The 18,117-nt window shown below is 40.3% G+C and overlaps 1 protein-coding gene across 4 annotated transcripts in view; it reads left to right on the top strand.

Annotated features, from left to right (window-relative positions):
* The window catches only part of EXOC6 (exocyst complex component 6), a 198,649-nt gene that overhangs the window by 122,488 nt on the left and 58,044 nt on the right, over positions 1–18,117 (top strand). For all 4 annotated transcript variants that reach the window (XM_063435125.1, XM_063435124.1, XM_063435123.1 and 1 more), the window contains one exon: positions 16,679–16,820. In XM_063435125.1, the coding sequence (XP_063291195.1) occupies positions 16,679–16,820 (142 nt within the window). The remainder of the gene's footprint in view (positions 1–16,678; positions 16,821–18,117) is intronic.

Raw genomic sequence — 18,117 nt, 5'->3', positions numbered from 1 at the left:
TGTAATGATGATCAGGCGGGAGCGCTGCGGGGCGGCGGGCGGCGGGCACGGCTTCTGGGTGTTCCATTTTTTAATTGCATTTTGCTACGTGTTTTTCTACTATCTCCCCGGGCCTGAAGTTATGTTTTGCCTTTCTGTTGTAGCAGGTCTTATCCTTGCCCCGGGGCCCATCGATTCGGGAGGGTGTGCTTGGGGGAGGGGGAGGCGGTGTATATTGCCCCTTTTGGTAACCCGGAATCGGATAATCTATCACTCCCCCCCTTCGCTATATTGGGATACGCAATATGTACATATTCGCCCGTTCTCTGCCCTCCACAATCGGTTCCCCCACAGGCTGCTTAAATAACCATTTCTATGTACCCCTTAAAGTAGTTCTAGGTTCAGACAATATGTTTCACAATCACCAGGTGGGGTACCGAATTGAAACACTTGAAATTATGGTTCACCTACATTATGGTTGATAACTAGCTACTTGTATAAATGATGTTCATAGTTAAGCATACCCAATGATGTGTGGATAGGCCTTTTACAGATAATGTGTTTAGCCTCCCCCTGTTTGTATACTAAACCGGAGGCTGTGGGGAGGTGACAATGTTTCACTGCCCTCCCCTGATTGCTTTGGTCGGCACATCCTTGGGTTGGGTCGTACAATCCGCCCAATTGTAGCCCCCCCCCCCCCCCCCCCCCCCCTGACGTTTATAAAGCAGTTTTATTGTTCCCCACTGACTACGAGTTGCTGTCCTGTCTCCATATTGGTTGTGATTGGCACCCTTGAGGTGCTCTTCCTGATTGGTCTGTGTTCATGCCGATCTGGGGTCCATTTGGTGCCCTAGAGGGGCGTCAACATATACCCCGCATTGTCCTGGCAACAGGTAAGACCAGGCACAAGTTCTTTTCATTAATACTCTCTCTATTCTTCCTTCTCTCGCCCTACTCTACTTTCCCTAGTTCCGCCCTACCCCCATCCCGTTACCCTCCTTATGCCCTACTGGGAGGGGTGGTCGCTGTGCCCGTTACGCAGCTATTATGTCGACCCTCTGCGGGTTCGACTAATAACATCAGCTTGCCTCTTGACTCACCGATATGCCTCTAAAGATCTTATCTTTAAATGTTAAGGGACTCAATGCTCCAAGAAAACGACGCCTTATGTTTAGGGAACTCAAGCGCCTTAATCCTGACATAGCATTTTTGCAGGAGACACATGTACCAAAGACCGCGAAGTTTGCCTTGAGGGACCACACATATAGAACAGTACATGAGGCGAGGGCTTTAAACAAGAGGAATGGTGTGGCGGTACTTGTGCACCATAGATGCCCCCTCCGGATAGGGACGGTGACAGCTGATCCGGCGGGTCGCTTCTTAGTGATTTCGGGGAGTTTGTACTCCCATACGATCCATCTCCTCAACATTTACGCTCCCAATGACCCCTCTGCTGCATTCTGGGACACTATGGCCCAAACGGTTAATGATCTACCGCATGGCTTGATTGTTGTGGGAGGAGATCTTAACGCCACCCCATGTCCAGCTGTAGACCGGAGCCAGGGGGGCGGGTTGCCAAGATCGCACGGGAGGGGGGGACAGGATAAATTGCTCCGTTTATTCATCCAACGCACAGGCCTATTAGACATCTGGAGAGCTCACCATCCTGATGATCGAGACTACACCTTTTATTCCGCTCCTCACGGTACGTATTCTAGGATTGACTTATTCCTGGTTAACTCACACTTAGCGGCAAAAACTTTGAAATCCACGATCGGATCCATCACGTGGTCGGACCATGCTGAGATCACGCTATCTCTAGATAAGTTGTGCACAACATCGCCGTGGTCCTGGAAGTTAAATACTTCTCTGCTGCAGGATCCGGCCGTGGTGGAGACGATCCGGACGGAACTGTCCGATTATTTCGGAAGGAATGTGGCTCCCGACATTCGCCCAGCAACCGTGTGGGCCGCTCATAAAGCGGTTATACGGGGCATATTTATCCGCGAAGCCACCTTAAAGAAGAAACGTAAAATGCAGCTACTGTCGTCTCTCTTGGAGGCTTTGGGCAAGGCTGAGGAGAGACACAAAACCGCCCCATCCGCCGACACTTTGGCGGATGTCCAGAAGTTACGCACCTCGGTGCGTGAGACACTTATCGATGATACGGCCAGAGCAATGGTTTGGTCCAGGAGGACGTACTATGAAAAGTCCAATAAAATGGACACACTGCTGGCTCGTTCGCTTCGCCCGAGACAGGGTCATTCCCATGTCACTAGAATCAGGGACTCCGCTGGGGTGTACCGCGCTGACCCCACGGACATCGCAAAGGTTTTCTCTGATTATTATGCAGCGTTATATAACCACTCCGGGATAGTAGGCAGTGACCAACTAAGCCGTGAGACTGACGAAACCAGACAATTCTTGGAGCACCTGGCACTGCCCAAGCTGGGTTCAGGGGACACCGCTGTTCTGGGAGCGCGAATTACGGCGGATGAAATAGACGCGGCAATCTCCACGTTGAAAGGCAACAGGGCCCCCGGACCGGATGGGTTCGAGGGGGGTTATTACAAAATCTTTCGGGAAACGTTAACGCCTCATCTGGAGACGTTGTTTAACGATCTCATGGAGGGGGGGAGGCCGGACAAGGACATGTCGCTGGCCGACATAGTTCTCCTGCCGAAGCCGGGCAGAGACGACTCGTTTCCCGAAAACTTCCGCCCGATCTCGCTGATAAATCATGACTCTAAAATATTAGCTAAGATCTTGGCGACCCGCCTGAACCCACATCTAAAACACCTAATCCATCCCGACCAAGTGGGTTTTATACCCGGCAGACAACTGTATGAAAATACTCGGCGCAACATCGATCTAATTTGGAGGCAGGCGACGGAGGGGATCCCAACCTTGATCCTCTCGCTCGATGCGGAGAAGGCCTTCGATAGAGTTAAATGGCCCTATCTCTTTGAAGTCCTTCGGCATTTTGGCTTACCGGAATCCTTTGTCACTGCAATTAGGGCTCTGTATACGGATGTTCAAGCTCGGGTACGGATAGCGGGAGCAAAGGCTCTACCATTCACTTTGGGCAATGGCACCAGACAAGGCTGCCCTCTGTCCCCGCTGCTCTTCGCCCTATCGCTGGAACCCCTGCTACAGAAGGTACGTATCACTCCCGAAATTCGGGGAATATCGATAGGGGACAAACGGTACGTGGTTTCCGCCTTTGCAGACGACGTCCTATTGACTCTGACACATCCGCCGGAGTCGATGGACGCGCTAGCAGCGGTGCTGGAATCCTATGGTCAATTAGCAGGTTATAAGGTGAACCTACCTAAATCATGTGCACTCCCTATTGGCATGCGCGATTCCGACGTTGCCTACGTAGGGAGTATGCATGATGTTCGAATAGAGAAACACCACATCAAATACCTGGGAATATGTCTGACGGCAGATCCTGCTCAGCTCTTCAAGCAGAATTACGCCCCATTGATTCGCTCTTTGATATCGGACATGGAACACTGGCAGGATAAACCAATCTCATGGATTGGTAGGATCCATGCAGTTAAAATGAATGTGCTCCCTAGGATTTTATTTTTTTTTCAAGCCCTTCCGGTTAAGCTGACTAAGTCCGACCTGGGGGTACTCCAACAGGCGGTAGGGAGGTTTATCTGGCAGAATAGGAAACACCGGGTGTCCCGCAATATCCTGTACAGAGCACGGTCGAGGGGAGGTTTAGGATTACCCAATTTTTATTTCTATTATCTGGCGGCCCAGCTAGCGCAAGTCGCTTATTGGCATTCTCCCCCGGAGGAGAGAAGGTGGGTGGATCTGGAATCCTCTCTCTTGGGTCCGGACCTCCCTCAGTTCTATATTTGGGTCCCTCGGGACCATAGACCGAGGACGCAGGTTGTTTGTCCAGCCATAGCGAACTCAGTGAAAATCTGGGACGCAACATCGGTTAAATACGGGCTAACCTCCCAGGAATCCCCGCTGACCCCCTATCTGAGGAACAAAGCCTTCACCCCAGGTCTGGAAGCTAGGGACTTTAAAGGAATAGAGGGCACGGGCGTTCAGCGCTTGTGTCAACTTTATGAGGGCGGTACATTCCTTAGGTTTGAAGAATTACAAACTAGAGCTGTTCTACGTCCGTCGGATTTTTTTAGGTATGTCCAACTTAGGGACTACGCACAGACTCCGGTGAATAAGCGGTGTGCGCTGAAACCCCTTACATACTTTGAAACCCTATGCCTTGAGGAAAGGTTCCCAAGAGGCCTCATCACGAAATTATACACGCACTTGAGTGCGTCTACCTCAGAATGGGGAGAGCTTACCTATATAGCCCAATGGGAAGCTGACCTCGGCGAAGAACTGGAAGGGGTGGATTGGCAGGAGATTTGGGAGGCAGCAGCGACTTCCTCCATATGTGTAACCATGCAGGAGCAAGCTTATAAAACTATGTTTCGGTGGTACACCACGCCGGTAAAGCTTTGCAGAATGCATAGGTTATCTTCAGATGTATGCTGGAGAGGCTGTGGACAAAAAGGAACATATTTGCACATGTGGTGGGAATGTCCTGTGGCCCAGGATTTTTGGAGGCAAGTGGCGGGGTTATTAAAGGATCTCTTTGGCAGGGAGATAAAGCTGGACCCGTGGGTGTTCCTCCTGGCCAGGCCACTCGAGGACTGGACCAGGACTGAACAGAAGCTGGTACATAGGGTGAACTTAGCGGCGAGGAGGGCCCTCGCACAAGTTTGGCTTCAGGCCTCGGCGCCATCGCTTCAGGTTTTAATGCAAAAGATTAAAGATAACTTCCTCATGGATAAATTGACTGCGAGGGTCAGGGGCACAAATGCGAAATTTGAGAAAATCTGGACACCTTGGGTAGAGAGCGGCATGGGCGATTAGGAGCAGCGGGCACACACATCCCCTCCCTTCCTCCCCCCCCCTCCCCCCCCCCCCCCCAAATTCCACCCCTATCCCTGATCTTTTTCGACCCCTACTTTCCTACGTCTCTCTTATTCTCCCTTCTTCTTCTCCTTTTCTATTTTCACTCGCTTTTTCATCTGAATGGCTTCATGTTATACTCCAAAGTCTCCTGAGCCCCGGATCTGGTATGCTGGGTGAGGGGCACCGCGACATGAAACGTTTCTGGTTTCGTGTGGTGGGCCCGATGGGTATCCTTGACACCGGGGTTGGGGGGGGATCTAAGATAGCATGAAGGTTATGTCACCACGTAAGTGTAATTCTTCTACTAGATCCCCGACTACAGGCATCATAGCCATTTCGGATTTCTTTGTATTTTATGTATATTTTAAAAATTGGGAGATCACCATCTTCATATCTGGACACTTTAGAGACGATTTCCTAATGATACAACGGATACAGTCGCACTTGTGGGCTTTATTCTACAAGATATACGATTTATGTGTCTAAACATGTGAATATGTCCGATATGCGGTATTTCTATTGATTTTGTTTGTATTGATGGTGTTCAACCTTGTTATAAATAAAGAATTTAAAAAAAAAAAAAAAGAAAGGTACGTGCTTAGTACTAGGTGCATGTTAGTAACGACTGTACATACACACACACACACAAGTAGACATGCAGTCCCAAATGTAAATATTGTGAGAATTGTAACAGATGGGTATATGTGTATTTAAGATAAATACCCCAGCAGTGTTTTGATGGATTCTCTTTAAATTATCATTGGAAGTGAATTAAAATGTGTAGTCTAAGCACATTTCATTCAATATGCGATATCATTATTCCGGTCTTCTGTGACTGTCGCCGTTTTGTTCTTAGTATAAATAAAGAGTATTTGACAACATCCCTGCTTCTAAGGAGTTGAACATGGACCCGTACGATTTGTGTGAGATGGGATTAATTTGCTGGGAATATAGTAAATGTCACCAGTGTAGAAAATGAGTTACGGGGAATACAATGACCTTTCCTAGCCAAGCACGGAGTATGGGTGTTTGCTTTTGCAAGGTTTAATATTATGTGCTGATGAGAATGTGATAAAGCCTCTTGTACATATTTAAAGCATGACCAGAATGAATTACTGGCACAGGGGACTCTGTTATTACAAATCTCTACTAGTCTTTCTGTGGTTTGTCTAATCTTTCAGAGGCTCATATCACGATTTGAGAGATATTCCAACCTAATTAGATTTTCTTTTTTATTTGCAGAGATCTAGATTATCCAGCCATAGACTGAACCCTTAGCAAAGAGCTTACGGTCTATGATTCATTTCATAGTAGATGCCACTGGGATCCGAGGGCTTGATAAGCCCCCTAATACTTGCCCTGTGTGAACTCATAGATTAGAAATTTACATCTCGATAAGAATGAAAAGAGGCTTTATTTTCTCCTTTTTTGGCAAATTTGCCAAAAGCTACATATTCAGAGTTCGCATAACCACCCACCACAAGTCTGATTCTCAACATGTGTTTCAGAAATTAAATTAACGATTTCAGCTACTATGATTTCATTCGCGTCAGCTCTCTTTAGGCAACAATGAACCGGAAAACTAAATCCTTGGTAAGTGTTTTAAACCTTTGTTCATTGAGATTTGATACTTGTATCTCTTCCAGCCTTTTCTGAATGTTAAGAGGTTCCATGCTATTGATTGTATGCCCAAAGTGGTTTCAATGAAAAATATCACAGATTATGGAAATAAATATACTTTGAATATAATTTCCTTCTGAATGCAGTGCCAATAGGCTAACCATTAGGTAATGCTGCAATTATATGTGTATAATATATATTACATAAACTTGATTCTATATATATAGTTAATACAATGTTAAATAAAAATCTGCACACCAGTCAAGCCATAAGACTTGCTTTTCCCATAGAACTTTCGTGGTTTACTGGCTTTGCATATTTTCCCAAGTTGTGTTTCAAAGCTGTTGTATACAGCAAACACAGACTCAAAGGAATCCATGTTTAAAATGGAATGAGGCAAAAAGGTGATTCTTTATTAAACTAATTTGCATATGTCCACCCAGAATTCTTTGCTGTAGTAACATAACTGCAGATTTGTGATTGATGTGGGAAAAGCAAGTCTTATGGCTTGACTGGTGTGCATATTTTTGTTTAACATTGTATTAATAATCCGCAGACCTCAGGTGGAAGGGGTTTTCAATCACAATTTTTTCCCCCACCATAACCTGTTTGGTTCTTGCTATATATATATATATATATATACGTATATATTTATTAAATTTTTTTATATTACATTACTTTGTTTCTCTCTGTGTTTTAAAAACATGAGAAAATTAGGTAGACAACTCTCTTGCGTGAATCAAATTTTTATCTTTAAATACTGGTAAGAATAATGACAAAGATTTCCACATTCTGCAGAGCATTCCGGGAGTGTTCTAAAAATACAAACTTCCAAAGCTACTATGTATTCTAAATGATCTAAAGTCATTGGCTAGAAAGGAAGTCTTAGAAGGTCTATGTCTAGCTCTAAGCATTCCAAACAAATGCTAATATAATACCAAATTGCACAAAGTAAATCGAGGGAGACGTTTCACAAATTGATAATACAGCAAAAGAACAACGCTATACAAAACATTGGTCCGTATGCTGTAAGAAAGTAAATGCTTTGTGAGTAAAGTTCTGAGAGTGAATTCTCATATTGAGATAAAGCTATTTGTATTGTACAGTAAAAATACTCATACTTGTAAATATAGAGTGTGTGTGTAGATGTAAAATCAATACATATATATAATCAATACTTGGAAATTACAAAATGGTCAGAGAAAACCAGAAAGTCAAACAAATGAAGATAGAATGTTGTGTGTTTGTGTCAGTGCATTTGGATTTCATATGATTTGACCTTTAGACTTTTTCTTCTTAGTTGTGTTATTTTACCTAAAGGCAGGGGGGTCGGCTATTTGTGTTGGGTCATTGTTCTCATGATTGGCAGTAAAAGCCTTATTTCACAGCTTGCAGTAAAAAGCCAGTGGGTAAAGGGAGGCCCACCTCTACAAGCTAAATTCAAAAACTGTCAATCAGCAAAACTCATAGAAAAGGGTACCTTACAGAAAGCACCAAATGTCGCCTCATGCTGCCTTTGATTGGCACAGTCTGGCAGGAAGGATGGAGGAATCTGTCGCCGGCTGGTTAATTGTGTTGCCGATCTTAGTCTGACATCAGGCCTTTGAGTGGTAAGTAGCTCAATGCAAAACAAATTAGCAAATTGTAGTCATATTTCTCATTCTGTATGCTTTGACTTTGTTGAATGTAGTCAATAAATCATATTGACTGACATCCGAATGAATGATGAAAGCAGCCTTTGAAAGCGCTAGCATTGCATCTAGACAGCAGTGCCATGAAGGCGACATGTAAGGATGCATATGGCTGACCCTTTGGGAATTTCCTGGGAGCCAAATGTCTGTTGACCACAATTGTTACAAAGAATGAAAGCTTTAGGTCACCATAGAAATGACTGAGCGTGTCAGCAGATTCCATTTTGAAGTTCCTTTGAAATATAAGATGTTAGTCTTAGAGATTCCTTTCTCTGAAAACGAAGGTCTTGCTGTCATTTGGAGTGACAAAAAGATGCAAGGCAAGTTTTAAGTCCGGAAGCAGGTGTTTTCTTCTACTAAATGTATCCATAAATTCTATCAATTAAGAAATGCAATGTGTGTTTCAGTTGAGAATCTTGTGATGACGCTGAGGGTAGTCTCATCATCTAAGAGTCAAAGAAGGGATAGGAGCTACATTTTAGAAACCTACCACTATTTCAAGGGGTTTAACAGATTTAACTGTTGTTATTAGTGGAAAGAGTCCTAAGCAAGAATTGTTAGAAGTTGAGTTATTTTTGTTTTTTTGTAGGGGGGGGAGGGTGGTGTGTGTGTGTGTGTGTGTGTGTGTGTGTATATATATATATATATATATATATATATATATGTGTGTGTGTGTGTATTTATATTTGTTACTACAGAAAAGGAGAGGATATGTGGAACAGTCTTTCAGCAAAGATGATAGAAATATTTTACAGTGGGATAATGCATTGATTGGAATCTTGGGATATGTGCACTGCTGATCGGAATTAGAAAGTGTGATTTTGGTAGTAAATGGGCTAACTAAAAAGGCCAATTATTTGGCTATATCATCCAAACACTATCCCGTCTAAGTAAAAATGGACTTCTGTTTGTCAACAAAACACTACTTTTCTCATTTATTATGTAAGATATACAGTACCATATTTTGAACCCCCACATTTAATCTACTTCTAGAGGATGCATAAAAATTACCTCTTAAAGGAACACTATAGGGACAGGAACACAAGTGTGTTCCTGACCCCATAGTGTTAAAACCATCATTTATGTGAATTGCCCCTAACCCCCTTAGAAAAGGTTAAAACTCGCCTTATTTCCAGCTCTGCGCACCCCTGCCGGCCCTGGCCCTGCTCCCGATCTGCCTCCCTGCTTACATTAGAATTTAAGGCTTTTAGCCAATCCAATGCTTTCCTGTAGGTAAAGAATTGGATTGGCTGAAATCGGCAAGGAGGCGGAATGGGGGCAGGGCAGAACACCGTTTTGGCCAATCAGCACCTCTCTATGAGGAAAATTCAGCTTCTTCATGCAAAGCGTGGGGACGCTGAACGGCAGTGCTGCCTACTGTGCAGCACTGCCCCAGGAAGCTTCTCCAGTGGCCATCTAAGGAGTGGGCACTTGGAGGTGTCCCTAAGGGGTACAAGACCTGAAGGCAATACTTATACTCCCCAGAAAAAATACATTAAGCTGTAGTTGTTTTGATGACTATATTGTCCCTTTACCTCTGGAGCTTGAGCAGACTTTTTAACTGTTGCAACATGACCTCTCAGATTATGAACAGTTTAACAGATAAGAAGTTAGCAGAATGATACAGTTTTCTAAGTTGTTACATCTCCCCGAAGGTATGGGGAAAAGGTAGATCATCAAAGGAAAAAACTGGATGATTTGCTTTCATATATAAAGATCACTGTCCAATTCTGAGACCTTCTGAAAATGTAACTTGGCACATTGAATTCTGAGAAACATTTTAAAAACCTAAATGTGCAAAATGGTCTTTTACCAGTTATGATGCATAATGCCACCACAAATGTATGTTATTCCTGTAGTGTGAAAGGAATACAGAATGCTGGTACTGGAGATAATTGATTAAATAGCTGCCAATATGTGGAGCAATGGACAGGATAAATTATTCTTTACCTAGTCTCTTTCTTTGTCATTGCACTGGCAGTCATTCATGGGCATAAATCCACTAACTCTCCCGAATACAACAAGCCATACACAATAATATGGAAAAAGGTTGCCCATGAATAATGGGGGACTGGTGTGTGACTCATGCATTCCCTGTATTTAAGTGGACTCTGTCCATGGTGCTGATTGTGGTGATAGGACATGTAAGGCAAATACCGTACAATCTCCGTGCATTAAGAATACACCCTGGGCCACGTGAACTTTAAATCAGAACCCATCTTGTTCAGGAAACATTTACAGTAACCATTTAGCTAAAAAGCCAGTAGAAATAATGAAGAAATAACACAATTGTTTTCATTGAGGGAGATATCCTAAACCATAACGCAACTGAAACTTAGTTTTTTGCATTTTTCCTTTCTAGCCCAATACAACCCCGTCTCAAAAAACAATCAAACAACCTACAAACATTTTTCAAAAACAGATCGTGTGGACAATCATCAGCCATATTATAGAAAAACTATACGGCGATAGGGAGGGAAGGTAAATTGCAATAATGCAAAGGGAGAGCTGTGAAAGTGTTGTGGGATAGATAGGATGTGTGTATGGGAACAGTGCTGCCAGGATAGAATGTTAGTACAGTATATTTTGTACCCTGTTTAATCCCAGAAGATGCCACATAATGCCCATAATCATGTGGATCAAGGGTAATTCGAAGCAATATGAAACTAATACACATGTAAACATGTGAAAACACAGTGCGCTGAGCAGTAACAACGGACAAATTGTTAAATGTTTAATGTTTGTGAAGATTTTATGTGCAGAACAGATCCATTAAATATCAATATTTCACTAATTGAAAGATACCTATTTGCCACCATTTTAACTTGTAACTTTTCTGAGATTATCTGGTATTTAGTTTGTAGAATTTACCTAACGACATTTTGTATGTGTTATTACACACTGTGAGTCATGGTTTGTATGAATGCTTGTAGTTAGGATTTGTGAGTGATAAAATAAATCTGCTATTATAGAATATTTACATAGACAATTAGAATACATTTCCAGTCTGCTCAATTTTCTAAATACTTTCATAAGATAAGGCCAGGGACTAATGAAAGTATTTAGAAAATTGGGCAGACTAGATGGGCCGAATGGTTCTTATCTGCCGTCACATTCTATGTTTCTACCAAACCTTGTCTGTACTATGAAACCAATTAACTAGAAATCAAAAAGTTATCTTTAGTACAACCAAGCCAAAACAAAAAAAAAAAAACTCTGACAGCCGAGTTTTCTTTCGACGTCTCCATTGACAATTTAGCCTCCTGCTTAGGACTAGGAGACTCTGTTCAGTTTGACTGATGAGCCTGATCTACTTTTCCTATAGAACACATTAATCTTTTGTGTTTCAAAACTTTGCGTTTTAATTACATTATGCTTTTTTTTAAAAAAATTTTATACTCTCTAGGGTGTTCGCGTTTCTTCTTCTTTTAACAAATTGTTTGTTGGAATATTTCTTGACAAGCTATTTGTCTGGATGTACTGTTATTTCATTATCATTGCAGAACGAATAGGAGATAGAGCTATTTTTAATGGAGTTGTACATTAAAGTAAAATGCGCTAGTTGTTCCATTAAATCAAAATGACATAGCCATTAGGTTTCTCCACATATTACATTGTAATTAAATGAACTGTGGAGTGTGGACCATTGATCTCGCTATTTTTTTTTCCTTCTTCTTCTCCATCCTCTATTCCTACAAATTATATTCTATTTGGAACAGAGATACCTCTCTGTATATTTAATTTTAGAATGGCACCTGTTCTTATACTAGATTCTTCCCACTAAAGGCCGGTTTGGACATAGAAATGTGATCGACTATCAGAATGTGTAATTCTTCCCTAAACATTGTTTTATTGCGTTTGAAGAATATTTAGAATTATTGACCCAATGATTATTACAAACATTAGATATGAGTTCCATTTAAATTAAATATATTAAGGAAAGATATAATTTATTAAATATTTATATATACACAAAATGTGGTTATTAATAATCTAATTGTGTTATATAAGCATTAAGCCGGCTATGAAAAATTATATTGAATATAAAATTTAAAGCAATAGTGAATTTGAGGCCTGGCCTAAAGTTAATTAAATTATACTTAGTAGTTTTTTTTTTTTATGGACATTAAAGTTTTATATGTATTTCAGCCTCTCAAATAAAATTCAAGGTAAAAATCACGGTATTTTAAAATATTTTAATTTTTTTTATGGCTCACCTTCAGTCAAGTATATAAAGGGACTATATATATTAAAATTAACGATTACTTTAAACCAGACTTGGATTTGAACAATTAAAATTTGTTTATTTTTAGAAATATCCTTTTGACTATAAATGTATTTAAAAAAAAAAAAGCTAATTAAATATCTCAGAATTTGGCCTGGTTTATAATCGAAAAAGTAATATTCTATTTTTATATAACGGTACCAGGTAACAGTATTGGGCATACATTTCATTATTTTAAGCAAATTGTACAATAGCACTTGCAATAAAATAATTTGATTTCTGTAAAGTCTGAGGGCACATTAAGTTGATTTCTATGCATTTATGTTCACACAGCCACGTTCTCCTTACACCTTTAGTGCCCTTTAATGAAACTGTGGTGGTTTATTCACTAAACAGGGAGTTGCAACATCATGCTGAAAAGTTTGGATTTTGTCTTACATGTTGCTGTTATTTGAAAATGTGTTTTAATTGGGCAGCTCAGCAGAGCTAGTGATCATTTTCAACTAGTTTTGACAAAAGTTTACAAATTGGATGTTTGTCATCACAACATACTGCTTAAGGAATAAATCTTTGCAGTAAATTGTACTATTTAAAGAATTACCCCCTATGATAACTCATTCAAAAGTAGTGGAAATTGTGTGATTAAGGCAGCTTGCTCAAATCTAGCATTTATTTTTTCTTAATGCGAGTGGATATGTGTATTTGTGAATCTAAATGTATCCTCTGAGTGTTCTCTGGAGAATGTCATATTAAAAAGTTGTCCTCGATAACTATTATGTTGTGTAAAAGTAAAACCAAACATCATAAAATATATAAAGTTAATGCGGGCGGGGGGCGGGGGGGGGGGGGAATAACTATATAATCTAAATAGAACACAGAACTGAGCAAGGTAAATAGGGAATTCCTCTTGAGGTTTTGATAGCCAGTATATTTGCAGAGTATCACAAGTTAAATAAACACCCCAGATTTAGATAAAAATGCCTTTACTTTTGGCCCTATTGAAAACAGTGGCATCTCTACCATGTAAAATATGTAATATTTAATAATATTAAAAATAGTATTTGGGCAATAAAGCACATTTGGTGAAGGTTGATAACTACTGCTATGCGAGCAGAAGTGTCTTTGGCTATAACTTTGCAATAATCCATTTGGGCTCTCAAAGGACAATGTGACCCAAGACAGAAGAATTTAAAGATGTGTAGTGATAAAACATGCCAAGGCGGAGAAAACTGTTCACGTGGGGGCAAACCAAGTTTGGGGAAACAGGAATGTGAATATACACCGACAAAGGTCAAGGTCAGGAAACCACTACAAAGTGAATTGAAACCAAGGTCAAAAGAAGTCACAGGAAGGCAAGAATCTTACAATAGCTTCCAAGTAAGCTTTAGCTAACCAGACTACACAGGGTTGTACATATTGTACTAAAAGTAAAGGTTGTTTCTAATCTCAAAGTCACTAGCTGCCATAGTAGGTTATTGCTTCTATAAACAACATGCTTATAGGTGTGCAGCATATGTGGCTATTTGTATCACAATGATTACATGGGTGGGCTCCACTCTGAGCAGCAGTGTGATTGTGGGAGCAAAGGATGCTATGAAACTCTGTAGCTCGTCTGTGCCATGGTAAGTCATGGTAACAAAAATGGACGGTTCTCGCAACATGCCAATTTCTGTAAATCTGGAATAAAAGATTTGCTTCTTGTAATTGGTCATCAAACTCTAATGAATTACAGTGGCAGGGCATGAAGCACATGGTGTTTGCAAAGACACCTCCATATTTTATCAAGTTGAACAAGTTCTGTAAGAAAAAATGGCCCAAAACGTCTCACAGGAAGAAGAAATTCCCCACAACTCCTCACCCCCAATGGTAGAGACTGACCATCAGTTAAAGGACCACTGATGTCATCCAGACAACTTCATCTCATTGAAGCGGTCTGTGTGCCATGGGCATGTCATTTTAACCCTGCAATATAAAACACTGTGAATGTCAACAATGGCCAAGTAAAATACGGTCACGTGAGCTTGCAGCTTGCAAAAAGTATTGTATTCAATGCTTTCCTACTAGAAGCATTTGGATGCACATTGCGGTCAACACCGTGCGCATCACTTTCCCATTTCCAGTTTTTTCCAAAGCACTGTTTTTGAGTTTAATTTTGGAGCTTCCTTATAAGTGCACATATTCATGTGGATGACGGATGACCTACACTAATTACAATGAATAGGGCCTCAGATTTGTGACAAGATGATTTTGCCTTAGTGACCTGGAATATATGCATACAGATTTAACGTGGATATGCTGCATAAAATCTAGTAAAATAAAATACCTGCATTATTCACACCTGCTCTGAACATCTGCATATCCACAATGTACAGAAAATGTAAACATAATTAGTTCTCATAGATATCAATTTCCAGCCAAATCTCTGTAGGTTCACTTTTAAATGTATGTTTTTGGACAGCACACAGGTTAGGATTGAGTAAATGTTACCCTGACACCGGCATCTGTTTAACCCTACAAAACTGACATTGAACTTACATCTAGGTAAATAAAAAGGGAGTCTATTTCTATTTTTTGTATTCTTCTTCAAGAGTAGTTTATGCATCTTCAGTTTAAGAACTAGCTATGTTTTGTGCACTTCTGCAATGGCAAGCACATACCAACACCACCATACTATACAATCATACCTACAACTTATACCATACCATATAGCCATACCTACAACTTATACCATACCATACCATACAGCCATACCTACAACTTATACCATACCATACAGCCATACCTACAACTTATACCATACCATACAGCCATACCTACAACTTATACCATACCATACCATACAGCCATACCTACAACTTATACCATACCATATAGCCATACCTACAACTTATACCATACCATATCATACCATACAGCCATACCTACAACTTATACCATACCATACAGCCATACCTACAACTTATACCATACCATACAGCCATACCTACAAATTATGCCATACCTACAACTTATACCATGCCATACCTACACGTATACCATACCATACAGCCATACCAACAACATATACCATACCATACAGTCATACCTACAAATTATACCATACCATACAGCCATACCTACAACTGATACCATACCATACAGCCATATATACAATTATACCATACCATACAGCCATTCCTACAACATATACCATACCATATAGCCATACCTACAACTGATACCATACCATACAGCCATACCAACAACATATACCATACCATACAGCCATACCTACAACTTATACCATACCATACAGCCATACCTACAACTTATACCATACCATACAGCCATACCTACAACTTATACCATACCATACAGCCATACCTACAACTTATACCATACCATACAGCCATACCTACAACTTATACCATACCATACAGCCATACCTACAATTATACCATACCATACAGCCATACCTACAAATTATGCCATACCTACAACTTATACCATGCCATACCTACAAGTATACCATACCATACAGCCATACCAACAACATATACCATACCATACAGTCATACCTACAAATTATACCATACCATACAGCCATACCTACAACTGATACCATACCATACAGCCATATCTACAATTATACCATACCATACCATACAGCCATACCAACAACATATACCATACCATACAGCCATATCTACAACATATGCCATACCATACAGCCATACCTACAACTTATACCATACCTACAACTTATACCATACCATACAGCCATACCTACAACTTATACCATACCATACAGCCATACCAACAACATATACCATATCATTTATATATATATATATATATCATATTTCTTGTCAACAACAAAGAGGTAGAAGGTAATGTCAAAGCATGATATATAAGGAAACTGTTCCATTAAGTGTCTCTGCAATACACACTTTATATCCCCATGTTTTTTTCTGCATTATATCTCCGTGTGTATGTGTGTGTTACCCTTCGCAATGCATATAAATGTATATTTACTTTGCCCAGAAGCAATCCTACATCTTTTAGAGTGTGTTTTTGTTGTGTACATGTTTTTACAACTTTAAATTTGCCCCAAAATCTATTCCATTAAACGTCAAGAATCTGCAGCCAGGCACATGCTTAGTTTCAAACACTCCATGCTGCTAATAACCTATGTCGTTAGTGCCGTCTTTTGATGTTGTCCATGGTCTTGTTCCAGGGGAAGGTGGCCCAAACTGCCTGCATGTCAGCCTGCAAACATCTCTCAACATCTTTAACACAAATGCTGCTGGACAGTGACTTGAAGCAAATCAGCATGGGAGCAATTCAGCAATTTAACTTGGATGTTATCCAGTGTGAATGTAAGTATCAACTGCATTATCCAGGTAGCTGGAGTAAATATTCTCACACTCACAGGGCTGAGGAAACTTGGATCAATGAATTTATTTGATTTTTAGTAAAATAATCTTGGCATTAAATGCAATAATGTTACAATCATTATTTTGATTGTTTGGTTTATGTTTGGCTGTAGTTGGAGGATTTCCCATTATGGCTATATTGGCTTATAAATTGCAACTACTTCATTATTTCTCTGAAACGTCTGGTTTAGTGAATTCAGAGTACACTTATTGTGTAATTTCAATGGCAAAGTGAGCCTTTCTGGTGTTATAATACAGACAACAGGTTGTGCCAATATAAAGAAAAAACAATTAAACAAATAAAACAAAAAGTAGATACTGTAGAATATATAAAATGAAATAAAATAAAAATAAAATAAAAAATGAGCAATAAAATATAGTCCTTCTAAGTTCTTTTGCAATTTATTCCGTCCTCATTAGGTGTATATGTGATAGAAGGGAGAAAGAGAAGAATACTAATAGTGTAGTTTTTAGTATACTTGGTTAGTGACAAACAACAAAGTGCTTAAACGATCACTCACATTTTGGGGAGTTTATGTACAAGCTCCAGTAATAGTGGCATGTAGCGGTATTATCCCAACTATTGGATATAGGTGCAGGCCGAGTTAGTCTTGTAGAACATGAAATGACAAAGTAAAATCCAAAAGTGCAATATTATAACTACAGTGTGCATAAATTGTCAAAGAATATAAAATGTACACTCACAAGTGTAGAGCTTTGTATTAAAGCTCACATTTTCAGGTATAAGATGATATAATCCCCACCCAGGGATATAGTTCATACACTTGTCCTCCACCGATGTTCACACATACAAGAAAAAGGAAACATAATATAGTGCTCTCTCATAATATTATGTATGGATAGAATTGAAAATATTCTAACAAATTTTTGAGCAACATCCATCTCTATGAGGAAAATTTATTGTCTCCATGCAGAGGGTGGAGACACTGAATGTCAGTCACACTGTGCAGCACTGCCCCAGGGCGCACCTCTAGCAGCCATCTGAGGAGTGACCACTGGAGGTATCCCTAGGCTGTAATGTAAACACTGCCCTTTCCCTAAAAACACAGTGTTTACTGCAAAACACCTGTAGGGTCTGACTATACTCACCAGAACAAAAACATTAAGCTCTAGTTGATCTGGTGAGTATAGTGTCCCTTTAACTCCTTAAGGACACATGACGTGTGTGACATGTCATGTTTCCCTTTTATTCCAGAAGTTTGGTCCTTAAGGGGTTAAG

This window comes from Pelobates fuscus, chromosome 10, assembly GCF_036172605.1.
Source record: "Pelobates fuscus isolate aPelFus1 chromosome 10, aPelFus1.pri, whole genome shotgun sequence".
NCBI lineage: Eukaryota > Metazoa > Chordata > Amphibia > Anura > Pelobatidae > Pelobates > Pelobates fuscus.
Note: the sequence above shows the minus strand (reverse complement) of the source record. Positions and strands in the feature narration are given on the sequence as shown.